The sequence below is a fragment of the Grampus griseus genome, assembly GCF_964374135.1.
Source record: "Grampus griseus genome assembly, chromosome: 3".
Classification (NCBI taxonomy): Eukaryota; Metazoa; Chordata; class Mammalia; order Artiodactyla; family Delphinidae; genus Grampus; species Grampus griseus.
In genome coordinates, this window is record NC_139019.1 from 89,066,268 (window position 1) to 89,085,515 (window position 19,248).

General features: G+C 40.0%; 1 protein-coding gene across 1 annotated transcript in view; it reads left to right on the plus strand.

Annotated features, from left to right (window-relative positions):
• Nucleotides 1-224: 224 nt before the first annotated feature.
• Nucleotides 225-19,248, plus strand: part of MAN2A1 (mannosidase alpha class 2A member 1) — a gene marked incomplete at its 5' end in the record, with an annotated part of 159,180 nt that continues 140,156 nt past the window's right edge. The window contains one exon of the mRNA XM_082651000.1: nucleotides 225-359. Within this exon, the coding sequence (XP_082507126.1) occupies nucleotides 225-359 (135 nt within the window). The remainder of the gene's footprint in view (nucleotides 360-19,248) is intronic.

A 19,248-nucleotide genomic window follows, 5' to 3' on the forward strand; every position in this document is an offset into this window, starting at 1 on the left:
ACGCCCGGCCCCAGAGAGGGCGGTGGGCCGGGGCGAAGGCCAAGGGCGCGTGGTGGCGCCGGAGATAAGGTGCGGAGCGCCGCCCGGACCCGCATCCGCAGCGGAGAGCGCGGAGAGCACAAGCCCGGGAGCAGGGAGCCTCCGGCGGCCGCTTCCAGGAGTCCACAGTCCGCCTCTTCCTCCGCGTGAGGACAGTGCCCTGGCCCCGAGTCTATCGAGGAAAAATGAAGTTAAGCCGCCAGTTCACCGTGTTTGGCAGCGCTATCTTTTGTGTGGTGATCTTTTCGCTCTACCTGATGCTGGATCGGGGTCACTTAGACTACCCCAAGAGTCCGCGCCGCGAGGGCTCCTTTCCCCAGGTAAGGAACGAGGAAGTGGGAACACGGGGCTCCGAGAGTGTAGGGGTGGGGACCCGTAGTTACCCGCTGCTCCACGACCTCTCCCTCCCGCCGAGGCTCCGCGCTTCGGCAGGGCGAGGCCAAACTGGAGGAGGCTTGGATCCTCCTCCAGCCTGGGCTCCGCAGCCACCTCATCCCGGGCGCGCGGAGTTAACAAAGTACCAGGCGGCGTGCGGTGGCCGGATCGCGCTCAGGGGGAAGTGGCCGTGTTTCCGCACTTCGCACCCGGGCTTGTTGGGGTGGTCACCTGCTGGCCAGTGAACCGGCGCGGCGTGAGGCGCTCCCTCGCCGGCGCAGCGCCCACTGACAGCTGTTGGTGAGCCCCTAGGCCCACACAGGGTTAAGTTGCACTTACCCCCTGCGCGCACCCAGTCGCGGGAATGGATCAAATAAACCCCATCTGGGTGTTACATTTATTTATTTATTTAAACTGCACTGTCGCTTGAGGAAAAAAAGTTTATTCCGTGTTGCAGACCTCTAAGGTATGAATCTGTGGGGTTGATTTTAGTGTCGTCATTCTTCAGCTATTACATGGGGTTTGTTTGGAGCGGATGAGGGAGCCTAGTGGGGAAGCGCTTGTTATACTCCAGCCTGTAGCTACGGGGCGCTCAGTCCCGAGGCAGCGGTCAAATTGTCAAACGAGTTGGGAAAACGACCCGTCTTAAGTCTTTTATCTCAAGTTACTAAAAATAAGCAAATGGAGACAATCGGTTCTGTTTGGGAGGATATACCGCGTGTGCGATTTGTTTCAAGTTATTTGCCAATGACCTGTACGATCCAGAAATTTTAGTAAAACTGGGTATTGGGTAGTATCCCCTGTAATGAATGAACCGAAGAACTCAAAACCCTGACAAGCTGATTTATCAACTACTTCATTCAAGGGTAGAGAAACGTAGGACGTGAACAAGTTGGTGTTTTTTTGTTTGTTTGTTTTTATTTTGTGTGACAGTGTAAGTGACCAAGGAATATTCTTGCCTTTTGTTCTTGTGAAACGCTAGGACAAAAGGCTTGAGTTTAATGAAATTAGACTACTAATTTTACCTGAATTATTATGAAAGTGAAAAAAAGACCCGTTTGTGGATGGTGTCATCAATACAGAGCATTCACAATGCTTTGCAGATGAGAGATATTAAAAATCTGGTTGTAAACAGATGTATCAAAAAATTTAAAAGCTTCTGCTTTTAGGTAGTATTATAGAGAAAATAGTTTAGAGTTTATACAGTGCTTGTTGATGAGATTGGATAAAACAGTTAAAAAAAGGGGTGGGAGGGAGGAAGGGTAAACCCTCTGAAGCCAGAGCAAAAGGAGGAGTTCTAAGCCTTTTTTAAAATATGTTGTACAATTTTGGGGCTTAACTTACCGTGATTTTCCCCCCAGCAATCCTATTTTTTCGAATTTTCTCCATTACAGGAAAAACCATAAAAACTGATAGATTTTACTTAAAGTGTTATCTTGAGTAATGTCCTTTGGCTTTGGCTTAATGAACACTTCTCAATGATTTATGCACACATCTGGGGCTGGGGTTCTCTGGCAACCTTGACATTTTACTGTTTCTAAAGAAGTGAGTGAGTCATTTGGTTACTGGGACGTCTTAGGAGAAGTTAATTCCAATATTTTAATATCCAGCCCTAGTCCTTGTCAAGGGGCTGAAGTTCTGCTTACAACCTAAAGCATTTAATGGAAAGTGACAGTGGCTGCTGGGAGAGAAGGCCCTGCGTATATTCTGTTTTGTGTGCAAGGGGAGAGGGTTTGGAAGGTGGAACGTTTTATACTTAAGTTTGCCTTTCTCAGATTTTCAGTACTGGCTTTTCGGTGCAAAAGGCACCTTTGCTGATTTAGTTTTGGAGAGCCACTGAATCCCCACGCAGGTGGACTGGATAAATGCTGTATAAGCCTAACTCTTGTATGTCTGATATCAGCCTGTGTGTCTTAGTCTTACATGGTAAACTGCATTCACACAATCACTACCCAGTAGGTGAGGAAACTTAGGCACAGAGAGAGTAACTTGCCCAGAGTCACACAGCTAAGAGCTGAGATTTCAACAGGCAGCCTTTGGAGTCTGAGCTCTCAGCCACTATGCTGTACTGCCCCCTTTAGTAATGCTTTGCCTACTGTTTAGTCCCCCAACTTGCTTGTGGAAAATAGAGCATAATGCTCTGCAGCTCCTTAGCTTATGACTTTTTTTTTTAAAGGAGTTTTTATTATGAAGCCCTAATGAATGTGCTGCTTTTTTTTTAAGCCTTTTTAAAAAAAAATAAGTGTTTGATTTTGAGATAATTGTAGATTCACATGCACGTATAAGTAATAATACAGAGATCACATGTATCCTTTACCAGTTTCCCCCAGTGGTACCATCTTGCAAAACTATAATATAGTATCACACCTTGGATATTTATATCTTGATACAGTCAATATACAGAATATTTCCATCACCACAAGGACCCCTTACATTGCCCTTTTATAGCCACAACCATTTTCCTCCTGTCCCTGTTCCCTTCTAGCCCCTGGCAATTACTCACCTGTTCTCAATTCCTGTAATTTTGTCATTTCAAGAATGACAGGTGAAATCATGTAGTGTGCAACCTTGGGGGATTGGCTTTTTTCACTCAGTCTAAATCTCTGCAGAGGCATCCAGGTTGTTACATGTTTGTTCCTTATTATTTTTTGCTGATGTTATTATCTTTTCATTTGTTCCTTATTTTTGCCGAGTAGTATTCCATAGATAGAGCACAGTTTGTTTAACCATTCACCCATTGAAGGACATCTGGGTAGTTTCCAACTTGGGGCAGTTTATTTCAAATAAAACTGCTATGAACGTTATAAACATTCACATAAGCCCTCATTTCTCTGAAAAATGCCCAGGAGTACAATTGCTGGGTCATAGGGTACAGGCATACCTCAGAGATATTGCAGGTTCAGTTCCAGACCACCGAATGTGCTCCTTTTTATGAAACGTTTAATGGTTGAGATTTATATCTCTCCCAGAATGTCTTCTAGCTCACTTGAGAGCTAAACATTATAATGAAAACCATTATGCAGCATAGCATCCTAGCATTTGAGTTGATTTTTATTTTTTCACTACTCCTAACTCCTATGTAAATCTTAATCTGATGAGAACACCAAGCATAGCAAAGCTAGGTTGCACTAAATTATATTTCTTTGATGAGTTTGGGTATTGAATTCCTTAGTTTTAATAGAGCCAAGCTAGTCAGTCACTATAAATCGTTTTGGGTGTCTAGTAGAATGATTTCTCTAGAAAGGGATTGATTTCCTCCGAATTGTCCATTTTAGTTCCTTCCAGTTAACATGGAACTTTACATGGTCCATCATGTAAACAAGATATGTTTTAAAACCGTCTTCAGTTGAGAGCAGTCTATTTGCTGTAATTCTGGCTTGCTTTCTTTTTGCCTCCTCCCCAAGTGTGTTTTCCACCACTTGGCCAGACTCTGGGGTGGAAGTGGGCCCAACTCTGGGTGCTCTAGGTTCTCCCACCCTGGAGCAGCTGCCTGCCTCTGAGATAGTCCTTGGAAGGCTTTCCCCTGTGCTTCTGGGAGGAATTCCTTTGAGGCCTTGAGGCAACAGGTGGCTTTGTCTGTTTTAGCTTGTGTGTATTTTAGGGTTAATAAATCTCAGCTAGAAAAATTAATAAAAATTCCACTGTGAATGAGAGGCTGGCCAGGGCCTAATGCCCTGAAGGTGCTTTGAGGTAATGTAAGAATTCGAGCAGATGGAAAGGAGAAACATTGTTAAGGTCTTCCTGAAATTCTTCATCACTTCCTACAAGCGATTTCACAAGTTGCTTACTATCTACTTTGTGTATAAGAGGATGGCTTATTAATGTCTTATGTTTGAATCTGCAGAATTAATGACTCAGGTTTTGTATAACAAATGATCGATCTTTAAATAACTAGTATAGCATATGGTCATAGCGATTCATATTAACCCTTGAAAGTTCAGAGATCGGGACTGATGGAAAATGTGAAAGTGAAGTTCAGATTTTATCTTGGTGCCCAGAAAACATTTATCAAGTGAGAAAGTGTGAATGTCTTTAAGTATTTGATTGAAAGACGTTGGTAGGTGGGGACTTTTATGTCTTTTTTTTTTTTAACTTTTACTGTGAAAATATAATACACGTATAAAAACATGCTTAAACACTTTACATCTCTAGTACTTTCTTAAGCGTTCAACACAGTATATGTTTAATTAAAGTTGACCTCAGTCCCCCAGTTGTTTTTTCTTGCTTTTAGAAATCTGTGAATCTTAAGAATAATAAATAGAAAAATACGATTTTTCCTGCTTCTCCACACTCCAGTGCACTCTATTTATAAACAATAGCTCTTGTTAGGGTTTGTGCAGGTGTGTAGAAGGAAGTTTCTTTCATTCCTTGGGGTACACTGTTTGAGAGCTGTGACTTTTGGGAAGTGATGGAACTTTGACCTTGACCGTGGTGACAACCAGGGATTTAGGAGAAATGAGTGCAAGAACATGAAAGCCCCTGAAAAGGGCTGGTTTCCTCCACCCCCCTCCAGAGTGGAGTCCAGCAGTCCTTCAGGACTCCTCCTGCCAGCATGTTTCACTAAGACTCAAGAGTCTTCCTATACACGAACTAGGACAGACAGTCATGACTGCATCTGGTCTGAAGGCTTAAGTTTATTATTTTTAAAATTGAATTGAATGTGTTATTTCCAGATCAGCACTGCTGTCAGGACCTAAACAAATGCTTTTGCTTGGGAGGTGTTGCAGTCCTGTTTATCTGAAGGGGATTTTCTCGGTGACTCATTAATTAGCATTAAAGGATATCTGGGCTGTGGGCAAAACATTGACTAAAATTACCACTTTTATTTGTTGTTTTTTATTTTGAGTCAGCTATTGATTTTGGTGATAGCTGTTAAAACTTTGACCTTTTTTGACAGACTGGACTAAGTGTTGAGATTGTCCTAGAAAGAGTAGTTCAGTAGCTGCTTCTGATTCCTTGTTTTTACTCTTAGTTTTTTGAGTCCAGCAGTCTTAGTTTTCCCTTGTTGTTCCCTCACTTCCATGGAGATCTGTAAGAAAATGGGAGGATATTCAACAGCTGGGATATAATCTCTGGTTGCTGGATTATAAAGGCCTCATTGCGTTTTTGGCCCCTTCCATCCTGGTGGTCATATTCCTGGTAGATCAGCTTTTATAGTACATGTGGAGGAGAGGAGGAGGAACTCTAAAGAGCGCAAATTTTGCTTCTTTTCACAGTTGTGATTAGTAAGTTGATCAGGAGAGGAAGTGTAGACCATTTTAGCTAAAAGGGGTTTCTGTTTCAGTTACAGGTGTTACACCAAAGCTGCTAATTTTAAGGTTGAAACTGTGTTTAGGTTCAAACAAGTTTGAGGGATGATTGTTCTCAAATGGAGTTGAGACCTAGTGCTTGAGTATTGCTGAATTTGCCTTGTGATAGGGAGGAAGTAAATGATTTGATTTGAGTACACTCAGTCTCTTGAGGTTACAATGTAGCTTTTCTGTGAGACAGTGTATTTAAGGTAATGCTATTTGTATTGCAATACTTCTGTGCAGACCAGTGCATAGTAGGTATCTAGTAAATATTTCATGTTAAATTTGTAAATTTAACATGTTATATCTAAAGAAAAGATCAACCTTGAAGAAAGCTAGTTTAAACGTGTACATCTCTACCTTTGGCTGCCTCACAAACTCTTTGCTACTGACATTTGGGGCTGGATTCTTTGATGTGGGGGGCTGTCCTGTGCATCACAGGATGTTTAGCAGCATCCCTGGTCTCTACCCAGTATATGCCAGGAACACCTTTCCCCAACTTGTAGCAACCAAAAGTGTCTCCGCACATTGCTGTATGTCCCCCGGGGGAAAAAAATCAACCCTGTTGAAAACCACTTTGGCTGCAGTCTAGCCAAAGGCCTATTCTTTATACCCATAGCACTTTGTTAGCACTTTGCATTTTAGAAAGGAGTGATCAAAAGGCTTAATTCTTTTTTTTTTTAATTGAAGTATAGTAGAGTTACAATGTTGTGTTAGTTTCCGGTGTACAGAAGAGTGATTCAGTTATATGTGTGTGTGTGTGTGTGTGTGTGTGTGTGTGTGTGTGTGTGTGTGTGTGTGTGTATCTTCTTTTACATATGCTTTTCCATTATGGCTTATTATGGGATATTGAATATACTTCCCTGTGCTATATAATAGGACCATGTTGTTTATCCATTCTATATATAATAGTTTGCATCTGCTAGTCCCAAACTCCCAGTCCAACTCTCCCGCCCCCCGCAACCACAAGTCTGTTCTCTATGTTTGTGAGTCTGTTTCTGTTTTGTAGATAAGTTCATTTGTGTCATATTTTAGATTCCACATATATCGTATGGTATTTGTTTTTCTCTTTGTGACTCACCTTATTTAGTAGGATAATCTCTAGGTCTATCCATGTAGCTGCAAATGGCATTATTTCATTCTTTTTTTATTTCTGGGTAATAGTCGTGTGTGTGTGTGTGTGTGTGTGTGTGTGTGTGTGTATGCCATATCCTCTTTGTCCATTCATCTTTAGATGGACATTTAGTTTGTTTCCCTGTCTTGGCTATTGTAAATAGTGCTGCTGTGAGCATAGGGGTGCATGTATCTTTTTGAATTATATTATAGTTTTGTCTGGATAAATGCCCAGGAGTGGGATTGCAGGATCATATGGCAACTCTATTTTTAGTTTTTTGAGGAACGTCCATACTGTTCTCCATAGTGGCTGCACCAATTTGCATTCTCACTAACAGCGTAGAAGGAGGGTTCCCTTTTCTCCACACCCTCTCCAGCATTTGTTATTTGTAGACTTTTTAATGATGGCCATTTTGACTGGTGTGAGGTGGTATCTCATTGTAGTTTTGATTTGCATTTCTCTAAGAATTAGAGATGTCGAGCATCTTTTCATGTGCCTATTGACCATCTGTATGTCTTCTTTGGAGAAATGTCTGTTTGTGTCTTCTGCCCATTTTTTGACTGGGTTGTTTGTTTTTTGAGTTGTTTGAGCTGTTTTTATATTTTGGAAGTTAAGCCCTTGTCAGTCACATTGTTTGCAAATAATTTCCCTCAGTCCATAGGTTGTCTTTTTGTTTTGTTTATGGTTTCCTTTGCTGTGCAAAAATTTATAAATTTGATTAGGTCCCATTTGTTTATTTTTGCTTTTATTTCTATTGCTTTGGGAGACTGACCTAAGAAAACACTGGTACGATTTATGTCAGAGACTGTTTTGCCTATGTTCTCTTTGAGGAGTTTTATGGTGTCATGTCTTGTATTTAAGTCAAAAGGCTTAATTCTAATACTCAAGGATAACTAGCATTTTTTTTGATGACTGAAATGTATCCTTTCACTAGATGCCCCAAATTCACTTATATTTTTAGGATTCTACATTGCAGTATGTTATAGAAAATACAGGGGTAGATTATGTTCATATGGAAGTTAAAAATGGAAGATTATTGTAATGAAACTTAATTTAAAAAAAATTGGACCATGCTTATTATTCTGAGAAAAGCATTTGGTCAAGTGATAGTAAATAGACCATGTTTTATTTTCTGCAAGCTTAGTTAGAGTTTAGCAGTAGTCTAGATTTATTCCCCTTGCCTTTTAGCACAGGAAAATAAGATATATTGATTAGTAATAAGGTAGTATGGAAGGCATATGCAAAAATAATTTGAGTTGTCTAAAGCTTTCTCAGGCAAGATATTTACTTTCTTCAGTGTATTACTTGTTTTATTTCTGCTAATTCTGATGATTCTGGTTACTGCATTTTGTATTCCTTTTTGAGATTAGAAAAAGCAGGGAAAGAAACTGGAAAATAAAGTGGATGGAGACTTCCTTCCTGTTCATTTCATTTGGTTCTAAACAGCCTTTTTAAAGAAAGGGGGTGGAGGTAGGGGTAGGAAAAGAATGAAATTCGGGGCAAATATTCTCCTTCCTTCCCTTTTGTCCGAAGGCCTGTGGTCTTGAACTTTGCTGAAGTCAGCTAACTGTGGGCCCAGTCTGGCCTGACACCTGTTTATGTAGGGCCACAAGCTAAGAATGATTCTTACATTTTAAAATGGTTAAATATGTCATGACATGGTTACACTCATTCCCCTGTGAATCGAATCATCTCTGGCTGCTTTTGTGTTACAAGGGCAGAGTTGAGAGGTTGCGACAGAAAGTGTAGCCCACAAAGCCTAAAATATTTACTGTTTGACCCTTTGCAGAAAAAGTTTGGAACCCTTGGTTTAAACCGTATTTCTCTGTTATTAACATTGGAGGCAAATAGTGTGGTTAGATCTGTTGAAGCAGAGGTGGGTTAATTAAAAACAAACAAAGTTCTCGTAAACTGGTTATTAGGTAAGCATTACTCAAACTTAGTTTGTGTTTTGAGAGTGTGGTTTAAAACTTGTGTTGTCTATGTGTTTCATAGATTTCCAAGGGTCCTTGGGGAACTTCTGTACTAGAGCACGGGCATGCTTGACATGTTTAATTTGTTTCCCTTCTATCACCTGAAGATTTCTCACTCTGGGACCGATCTGGGACAGAGGGTTCTAGGGCATGAACTAAGCAAAATTGATCCATAGTCTTGAGATTGCAAACCATGACTTTATTGTGTCTTGGATTTGCTGTAATTCACAGATGGGCTGAATTCTGAGCCTAATCTGATTGCTTGGGTTGGTTAGTACCGTGGAAGGAGAGCCCAGGTCCTTCTGCAAAAGGTATCTTCTGCAAAAACCATAGATCTAGGCCGGAACTTGGCAGTCATCTCTGGGACCCCGACGACTGCTCAGCTTGAAGGCAAAGAACTGACTACCAGGGTGTCTGCAGGGGCAGTGTGCTACTCTGGTTATCCAAGAGTAATTAATTCCTGCTAATTTTGATCCTTCTTTATGCTTCTTAATGATTATGTGTGACTTTCATCATTCCTGTGGCACAGGCCACCATCCCGTTTGTGTGCTCAAAGACTTTACTGTCACCATTAAAATGTAGTGCACTTCCTCTGAACAAAATGAGTGTAATGCGTCTCATTGAGTGCAACTTTTAAGTGTTTTTTTTTTTTTTTCATTTTCAAATATATGCATGTGTGCATTTTTCACATGTAAGTGGATTTCTGCACTGGCTGCCTTTGCAGGTAGTTGCCTTCAGAAGTCCAGCAAAATCAACTGCTTTTTGCAAAGGCAGAGCAGGTCCCAAATGAGACCTGATCCTACCAGTGAACATTATTGTCCTGAATCAGGAGTCTGGAGAGCCGAGAAACTTGCCAATTTTTTTTTTTTCTTCTAAATACATGTTTCTTCCAGGTCTGATGGTGTTTAGTTTTGTAATGGGAAGCTCTTCCTCTTCAGGATGAAGCTGTACGTTGGGCCTGAAGGTGTACTTGGCAGCTTTACCCTCTTTTCCCTCCTGCAGGTGTGGAGGAATCTGGAATTTATTGGTCCTGGCCTTTGTGGCAACATTTTTACCTGTGGAGCATTAGAGGATGGAAGCCTGACAGTCTGAATCATTCTCAGAATTATTTTCTACATAAAAGAAGTCCTGAAATTCTGTTTTTAGAATCAGTGAGGTAGTCATTCTCTTAGCAGTCATCAGTTCCCCAGAAAAGTCATAATAGGAAAGAGTCATAGAATTTTTGGAGGGCCCTTCCAAGGTTAGGTAATTTAGTCTTTGATATTTCAGATAAGGACACAGACGTGTAAACTGGACCTCAGCAGTTTTGTTTTGGTTTTTTGGCTTAGGTCCCATAACTAGTCATAGCATACCTGGGACATGCTTGCTGTCCTGTAATTCAATGATCTTTCGTTGTACTACAGCCAGCATATATTTGATGACTCACTATGCGTTAGGTACTATGGAAATTGTGATAGACATGCCAGATATATTAATTGCTTTTTGATAGAGCTTCTTAGTTATTTGAGGAGACACAACTGCCATTTCTGAAACAATTAGAGACAGTTGAGTGTTATTTAGTTATTCTTTAGAAGAGTTAATTTAAAAAAGTTAGAACAGTGCCTGGCATGTAGCAAATGCTCAATAAATGCTAACTATTACCAATGAACAGAGGTTTATATAGTATCTATTATGTACAAGGCATTGTTGTAGGTTCTGGGTATAAAGGAACTAAGAATAAAACAAGAGTCCATGATCTTAATTTATATTCTTAATATAAGGGCAAAGGCCTTAAAGAGAATTCAGAACTAAGTTCGTGTAATGGCCTAGCTCCAACTGACCAAAGGACATGGGACAGAAGCTAGGCTTTTCTGATTGGGTAGGACTTTGAAAGGAGAAAAGACATTCCTAGTGTGAAGTACAATGCTTCCGAAGGCTCGGAGCCTGGCACAATGAGAAGAGGTAAGGAGGTTGGTTTGATTTATAATATTTGGAGCTTATAAAGAGTAATTGGGAAAACACAGCAGGTAGTTTGGGATCAGATTGTGAATTTTCCTGAGAGCCAGTGCGAGGAGTTATGAGTTGGATGGTGGTGAACCATTCGAAGTTATTGAGTATGTCAGGAAGCTGCTTGAGAAAACCAATGTTGGAGAATTAATTTCATAGAAAATTTTAGACCTGGAAGGGAGCTAAGAGAATATTAAATCTAAATTATTCTGGTAGCAGGTGTGTAGGAAGACTCAGAAGCAGGAAGGCAGCTGAGAATCTGTTTGAGGTAATACAGACATAAGGCAGTAAATCCCTGTACCAGTATTGAATTGGCTGGAATCAAGAGGAAGAGGGAAAACGTGGAGACATTTTGTAAGAAGTGTCGGGCTTTCTAACAGATTTGATAAAGGGTAATGATGGGTGGCTTGAGTAAAAAAGGTTCTCCCACCTTTTTCCTTTGGGGCATTTGGAGACTGCTTGTACTGCTTGCAGAAGGGGGTAGTTGGAAGGATAAGCTAGTTTGGGAAGCCAAGTTCAGTTTCGTGTATGATGAGGTGGATGTGAGTGGAAATAGCCAAGTGGGCTGGAGTGCCAGAATGAGAGATCGGGGAAGGGAGATGCTGATCTGGTATCATCAGCACAGTCGAGAATGAATGAGCTCACATGGGACCTTGTGAGAAGACAGCAGAGAGCCAAGTAACATTTCTTATAGCCAAAAGCTATGCTTCTTAGATTAAGATTACTGTGTAGCAGATGTTAATAAATGCAGCAGCTTGTATTCAAATTGTCAGAGACCAGTTCATTGGTCAGCATACCTCAGAAAAGGTAAGGCTATCATAAGGAAGGATTACAAAGAAGGATTTCAGTAGGAAATGAAAAAAGGCCCATTTCACCTTTGGCCCAAATTATGGGACTAAATTATTTTTTCTAGGTTATAAGAACAAAAAATAGATTACTCTATGTGTGTGTGCATGTGGGGTGTGTGTGTATGTTGGGGGGTGGGGGAGGGAGAGGGAGGAAAAGAGAGATTTATTAAAGACCAAAAGGCAGCACTCTAAGCAGGGGCCTCATAGCTCAAGGTTGTTCTGAAGATCAAACAGATTTCTGAGGATACCCCCAAACTGCCTGTTGTTTATAGCAAAGAAGAGCCTGTCCCATTTGAATGGTGGCTAGCCTCATGTCCCTCACCCCAGAACTGAAGAAGAACTCTTTTTGTCCCCAGACCAATTAGTGAAAATTTGTAGGGCCAAATGACAACACTCAAGATGCAAGATATTGGGCTGGCCAAAAATTTCGTTTGTAAGATGTTACGGAAAAACTCGGATGAACTTTTTGGCCAACCCTAATACTTCTTGTGACTTTCAGGGGAGATCTAACCAATAACGGTTTAAAAGAAAAAAAATTTGAAGAACCCAAGAAATTAATATCTTTAACTCATCTCTGATAGCTGATAGTATGATATTTAGAAGTTTGCTATTTTACATTCTTTTATGTTGCATTGTGCCTTACTATTGCTTTTGTTGTGTCTGTGGTATTTATCATGCTCCTCCTTGCCCTTGTAGATCAATTGGTTCAGACCGATTTTTTAAAAAATTTATTTTATTGAAGTATAGTTGATTTACAGTGTTGTGTTAATTTCTGCTGTACAGCAAAGTGATTTAGTTATACATATATATACACATTCTTTTTCATATTCTTTTCCATTTCGGCGTATCACAGGACGTTGAATATAGTTCCCTGTGCTATACAGTAGGACCTTGTTGTTTATCCATTCTGTATATAATAGTTTGCATCTGCTAATCCCAAACTCCCAACCCATTCCCCCCTCCTCCCCTTCGGCAACCACAAGCCTGTTCTCCATCAGACTGATTTTTACAGAGTCACTAGGAAAGGATTTGTAAAACTTTAGAATATTTGATGCTTGGAAAGAAAAGTAAGGAAATTCAGAATTTATAATAATTCAGGTGGGACTTGCCTAAACACCTGTCTCTTGTCTGTAAGGAATAGAGGGGCTTATTCAGGAAATGAATAGTATAAGCAAGACTGAAGGTAGGCTGATTATCTACTTAATACAATCCTGCCTTCAGAGATTCCCCAGAACTATTTCTGTATGAAAAACCGTCTTAGACATGCCAATTGCATTTATTTTAATAGGCTAACACTGTTTAGGTTGATTTGTTTTTTCCATTTTTGACAGTTACTTTCTTTTTACATTAAAATTGTATTCCTCATTACTTGTGTAAAATTATAATATGTCGATAGAACTTTTATTAGCAGATCCTGAAGTATAATATATGTCATTCCTTCATGGAGAATGAGTTAGGTAGTATAAATGGATTGTGCATAGTAACCCTTGTGTACAAAGACAGGCATATGTCAAAAAATATAAGATAGATTAACAACATAGACCAGAAGTCTTTGATCAGATGAATGCATGACAGTATGATCCTGGTTCCTTGGGAATTGTTGCAGTCTGAAAGTGTATCCCATGAATTTTTATGCATGTTCTTGGGTGGGATACATTGTTGACATATTATCTCAGAGTACTATGGGTAAGGATAGAAATTCCATTAAAATATAAAATATGTTTTAGAAGAAAAATTAGTATGATTTTTTAAAAAGTTACAAAACTATAAAGAAATGTCCCATGGAAGAGTTTGCCAAGTGCTGAATTAAAGAATTCTATTAGTCAACACCTAATTTGCTTAGTGCCACTTAATTGCAGTTATTAACTATATTTGAAAGTAATAAAACTGTACTGTATGAAAATATTTTATAACGTAAACATTTTGTGCTGCCTGCAAGGCCTTGTTCTCATAATCATTTTTAAAAAGATACCTGTTTTGCAGAATTTCACTTTATACAGTGGCTCGGTGCCTAAAATGTGGCCTCAACAGGAGGTGGTTCCTGTGCAGCTGCACTGGGCTGCTGTGGATGGGGATGATAGGGTTTCAATTCCCATAAACATCGGGAAACCCATAGGGTGGAAGGAGAGCTATGTCCTGGAGCCCACAGAAAGCTGCCAGCAATTGGAATCCTGACCGTACTTTGGAGGTGGTGAGAGAATGGGATTACAAAGATGGGGAGAACCACTGTGGTCTGTTGTTTTTCTGGGTCAGGGCTGGGATCCTCTGTAGTGATTCCAGCAGCTACAGAGTGGTTACCCACATGCAGCCAGGAGGAGTCTTTTGGGTTCCCTGAAGGAAGCAAGGGATGGTGAACTTGGAGTCCCAGCTCTTCCCTTCACAGTCACTCGGCACTCTATTCATATACCTACATCCAAGTAGCCTTTGTTACTGTCACACCTAGGCAGGTGTGAGATTTATGAATGATGATTTCCAGGGCAAAGAGTGCCTTGGCTCTTGTGTTTTGGCAGGGTATTATGTAATTAAGTATTCTTTGTGCTCCCACGGTGAGGGCATTTATTTCTCTGAATGGACAAGTAGAAGCACAAAGACAATACCTTGGAAGAGATTCAGGCATGATCAGCTCCAGGTCTGGGTAAATCACTGAAAGGTCATTTGTAATTGTGGTTTGTGGCTTGTTGATAGAGTAGTAGAGTTACATACATAACTGTGGCCACAGCCTTAGTTCACACTCTTTCTGGCCTCAGCACTGCACATCTTAAGGGGTGGAGTGGTCACTTGGGTGACTTGTCATTTTATCAAACCAAAATGCTTTCCTGTCACGTGCCTGAGATCTGACTAAATAGCAGGATTTTTCTGTATAGTTGCATAGCAGCTGACTGACGTGGAACTAAGGCAATAACGGTGACACCCCTGCTGGAAATACAGACTCTCTTTTACCAAATCACTGTTCCTATATTTAGCTTTAATGCAGTGGTTCTTAACTGGATATGTGTGAGAATTGCCTGGTGAGCCTTTTACAATGATAAAAGGCAGATCTGTGCACTCTCTCTCTGGGTAATCCCATTCATTCCCACAGCCTTAAATTCATATTTATACTGACCACTCAAGTTTATATATTCTCCTGACTTTCAGACTTGCATGTCAGTGTGACACCACCGTTGAGCTATCTAATAGTTCCAGAATGGAACCTTTGCCCCTCACTCTGTACCTTCCCCAACATTCCTTGTTTTCTTAAAATGCCACCCACTATCCTCCCAGTTCCCCAGCAAAAACCATCATCCTCCCAGTTGTCTCAGCAAAAATAAGGGGCCATTTTTCTTGCTTTCCTGCCCCCCAGACCCCCACCCGCACCCCGCCCAGTTCATCTGTCCTGTCAAATCCTTTCACATTCCTCCACCTCTGCTGCCTTGGCTCGGCCCTGGCTACCTCGATGTTTACCTGGCAAACTGCAGTAACCTCTTCCTCCACTGCTTCACTACAGCACCAGGATAGCTTTAAAACACTTTTTGTTCATTGATCCCAAAACTGTCCAGGATGAAGATACGGATGTTTCTTTCCCTGAAAAATATTTTTAACCATAACGTCTTTTTCTGCCTCCTTTATTCAAAGATAGTATATAGTCTTGTTAGATCAAAATATGCCCCTGGGAAACAGCTTATAAAGTCACATGGTCTCACCTTCCTTGCTTCATTGTATGGGCTCTCAGCTCCTTAGGCTCCCAGCTCTCCGCCTCTTCTGATGGACATTTGGGCAGACTTCCACTCACAGGGACTTCAAGTGTAAGGATACTTGCTGAGCTTTATATAGGACAGCTCTCTGCCAGGTGTATTACTTTCCTAATAAATCACAACAAACTTAGTGGCTTAAAACAAGAAAAATGTATTATCTTACAGTTCTACAGGTCAGAAGTTTGGAAAGGGTCTTATTTGACTAAAATCAAGACGTTGGCAGGGCTGATTTCCTCATGGAGACTTTAAGGGAGGATCCATTTCCTCACCTTTTCCAGCCTCTAGAGGCTGCCTGCATTTGCTGCTCAAAGGTCCCCTTCTAGCCTGGCATCACTTTCACCTGCTCTTCTGTCTTCATATCTCCTCTGACTGTGACTCTTCCATCACCTTGTTTTCCATTATAAGGCCCCATGTGATTATGTTGGGACTACCTGAATATTCTAGGACAGCCTCCCCATCTCAAAAATCTTAAGTTAATCACATCAGCAAAGTTCCTTTTGCCATGTAAAGTAACAGATTCACAGTTTTCAGGGATTAGGACATGGACATCATTGGGAGGCCATTATTCTGCCTGCCACACCAGGCACTATTTAAACTGATTTGTGTATGCAAACTAATTTAACACTCATAACCATCCTATGAGTTAGGTATTATTAGTGATCCCCATTTTACAGATGAGGAAACTGAGGCACAGAGAAATTATGTAACTTGCCCAAGGTTATACAGCCATTAATAGTGGAACCATAATTCAAATTTGGCTAGGCTTTATTTTTTATCTTATTTTCCAGATTTATTGAGAAATAATTGACGTATAACATTATATAAGTTTAAGGTGTACAAATGATGCTTTGATACATGTATATATTACGAAATGATTACTCTAATAATATTAGTTGACAAATCCATCACCTCACATAATTACCATTTCTTTTTTGTGGTGGGAACACATATTTATATACAGTATCGTTAACTGTAATCATCGTGCTATACATTAGATCCCTAGAATTTATTCATCTTATAACTGGTAGTTTGTACCCTTTGATTAACATCTCCCCGTTTTCCCCTCCTCCCAGCCCCGAGTAACTATTAATACCATTCTATTCTGTGTTTCTATGATTTTTTAGATTCCACATGTAAATGGTACCATATAGTATATGTATTTTTTTTTGACTTATTTCACTTAGCATAATGTCCTCAAGGCCCATCTGTATTATCACAAATAGAGGATTTCCTTCTTTTTTTATGGCTAAGGTGTGTGTGTGTGTACACATGTACCACATTTTCTTTATTCATTTGTTGATGGACACTTAGATTGTTTTGGTATCTTGGCTGTTGTGAGTAATGCTGCAGTGAACATTTCTTTGAGATCCTGTTTTCATTTCCTTTTGATACATACCCAGAAGTGGCATTGCTGGATCCTATAGTAGTTCTATTTTTATTTGTTGAGGAACCTCCATACTGTTTTCCATAATGGATGCACCAGATTACATTCCCACTGACAGTGCTCAAGGGTTCTATTTTCTCTATACCCTCACCAACACTTGTTACCTCCTGTCTTTTTGATGACAGCCATTTTATCCATTGTGAGGTGATAGGTGATATCTCATTGTGGTTTTGATTTGCATTTCCCTGATGATTAGTGCTGTCGAGCACCTTTTCATGTACCTGTTGGCCATCTGTATATCAGCTTTGGAAAAATATCTATTCCTCTGCTCAATTTTTAATCAGTTTTTTTTTAAACTACTGAGTTGTATGCATTCTTTATATATTGGGTATTAACCCCTTATTAGATACATGTTTGCAAATATTTTCTCTTATTCCATAGGTTCCCTTTTTTTGTTGTTGATTATTTCTTTTGCTGTGCAGAGCTTTTTAGTTTGATGTAGCCCCACGTACTAATTTTTGCATTTGTTGCTTGTGCTTTTGGGATCACATCCAAAAAATTGTTGCCCAGACTAATGTCAAACATTTTCCTTATGTTTTTTTCTAGGGGTTTTACAGTTTCAGTTCTTATGTTTAAGTCCTGAATCCATTTCAGTGGTATAAGATTGGGGTCTAATTCCATTCTTCTGCTTGTGGTTTTCCATTATTCTCAACATTGTTTATGGAATAGAATATCCATTCCTCTTTGAGTATTTTTGGCTCCCTTGTCAAATATTAGTTGACCATATATGTGAGGATTTATTTCTGAGCTCCTGATTCTGTTTCATTGGCCTATGTGTCAGTTTTTATGCCAGTACCATACTGTTTTGATTACTATAGCTTTGTAGTACAGTTTAAAATCAGGAAGTGTGATGCCTCCAGCTTTACTCTTCTTTCTCAGTATTGCTTTGGCTTTTTGAGGTCTTTCATCATTTTATACAAATTACACGATTGTTTTTTCCATTTCTGAATAAATGCCATTGGAATTTTGATAGGGATTGCATTGAATTTTGATAGGGACAGCGTTGGGTAATATGAACATTTTAACAATATTTGTTCTTTTGACTCATGAACAAGGGATATCTTTCCATTTGTTTCTGCTCTAATATTTGTTAATTCCTTCCTCTGCTAACTTTGGGCTTAGTTCGTTCTTCTTTCTCTAGTTCCTTGAGTTGTAAAGTTACGTTGTTTATTTGAGATCTTTCTTTTTTCTTTTTTTTTTTTTTTTGCGGTACGCGGGCCTCTCACTGCTGTGGCCTCTCCCATTGCGGAGCAGAGGCTCCGGACGCACAGGCTCAGCGGCCATGGCTCACGGGCCCAGCCGCTCTGCGGCATGTGGGCTCTTCCCAGACCGGGGTAAGAACCCGAGTCCCCTGCATCGGCAGGCAGACTCTCAACCACTGCGCCACCAGGGAAGCCCTCTTTTTTCTTAATGTAGGCATTTATCACTATAAACTTCCCTTTTAGAACTGCTTTTGCAGCATTTACTGTGTTTTGGTATGCTGTGTTTCCCTTTTCATTTGTGTAAAGGTATTTTTTGATTTCCCTTTTGGTTTCTTCTTTGACCCATTAGTTATTCAGGAGTGTGTTATGTAATTTCCACATATTCGTGAATTTTCCAGCATTCCTTCTGTTAGTTCATTCCTAGTTAGATTCCATTCTGGTGGGAAAAGATGCTTGATGTGCTTTCAGTCTTCTTAAATTTGCTAAACTTGCTTTGTGATCTATCGTATCATCTGTTCTGGAGAATGTTTCATGTGTGCTTGAAAAGAATATGTATTCTGCTATTGTTGGTTGAAATGTTCTCTATATGTCCATTAGGTTCATTTGTTCCAAAGTGTGGCTCAAGTCCAATGTTTCCTTGTTGATTTTCTGTCTGGATGATTTGTCTATTGTCGAATGTGGGGTACTGAAGTCCCCTACTATTATTATATTGCCTATTTTTCCTTCAGGTCTGTTAATAATTGCTTAATATATTTAGGTACTCCAATGTTGGGCACATATACATTTAGGAGTGTTATGCCTTGTTGACTAATTGATTGCTTTATCAATATATAATGACCTTTTTGTTTCTTTTTACCATTTTTGTCTTAAAGTCTATTTTGTCTGATAAAATTATATTTACTTCTGTTCAGTTTTGGTTTCCATTTGTACAGAATATCTTTTTTTTTTTTAATTGCTAGTTTATTTATTTATTTTTTTGGCCAGGTCACACGGCTTGAGGGATCTTAGTTCCCCAACCAGGGATCAGACCTGGGCCCCAGCAGTGAAAGCACTACGTCCTAACCACTAGACCAGGGAACCAGGGAATTCCCCAGAATATCTTTTTCCACCCCTTCACTTTGAATTTGTGTGTGTCCTTAAAGCTGAAGTGAGTGTTGTGTAGCCAGTATATAGTTAGGTCTTGCTTTTTGTCCATCCAGCCACTCTGTCTTTTTTTTTGTTGTTTTGTTTTTTGTGGTACGCGGG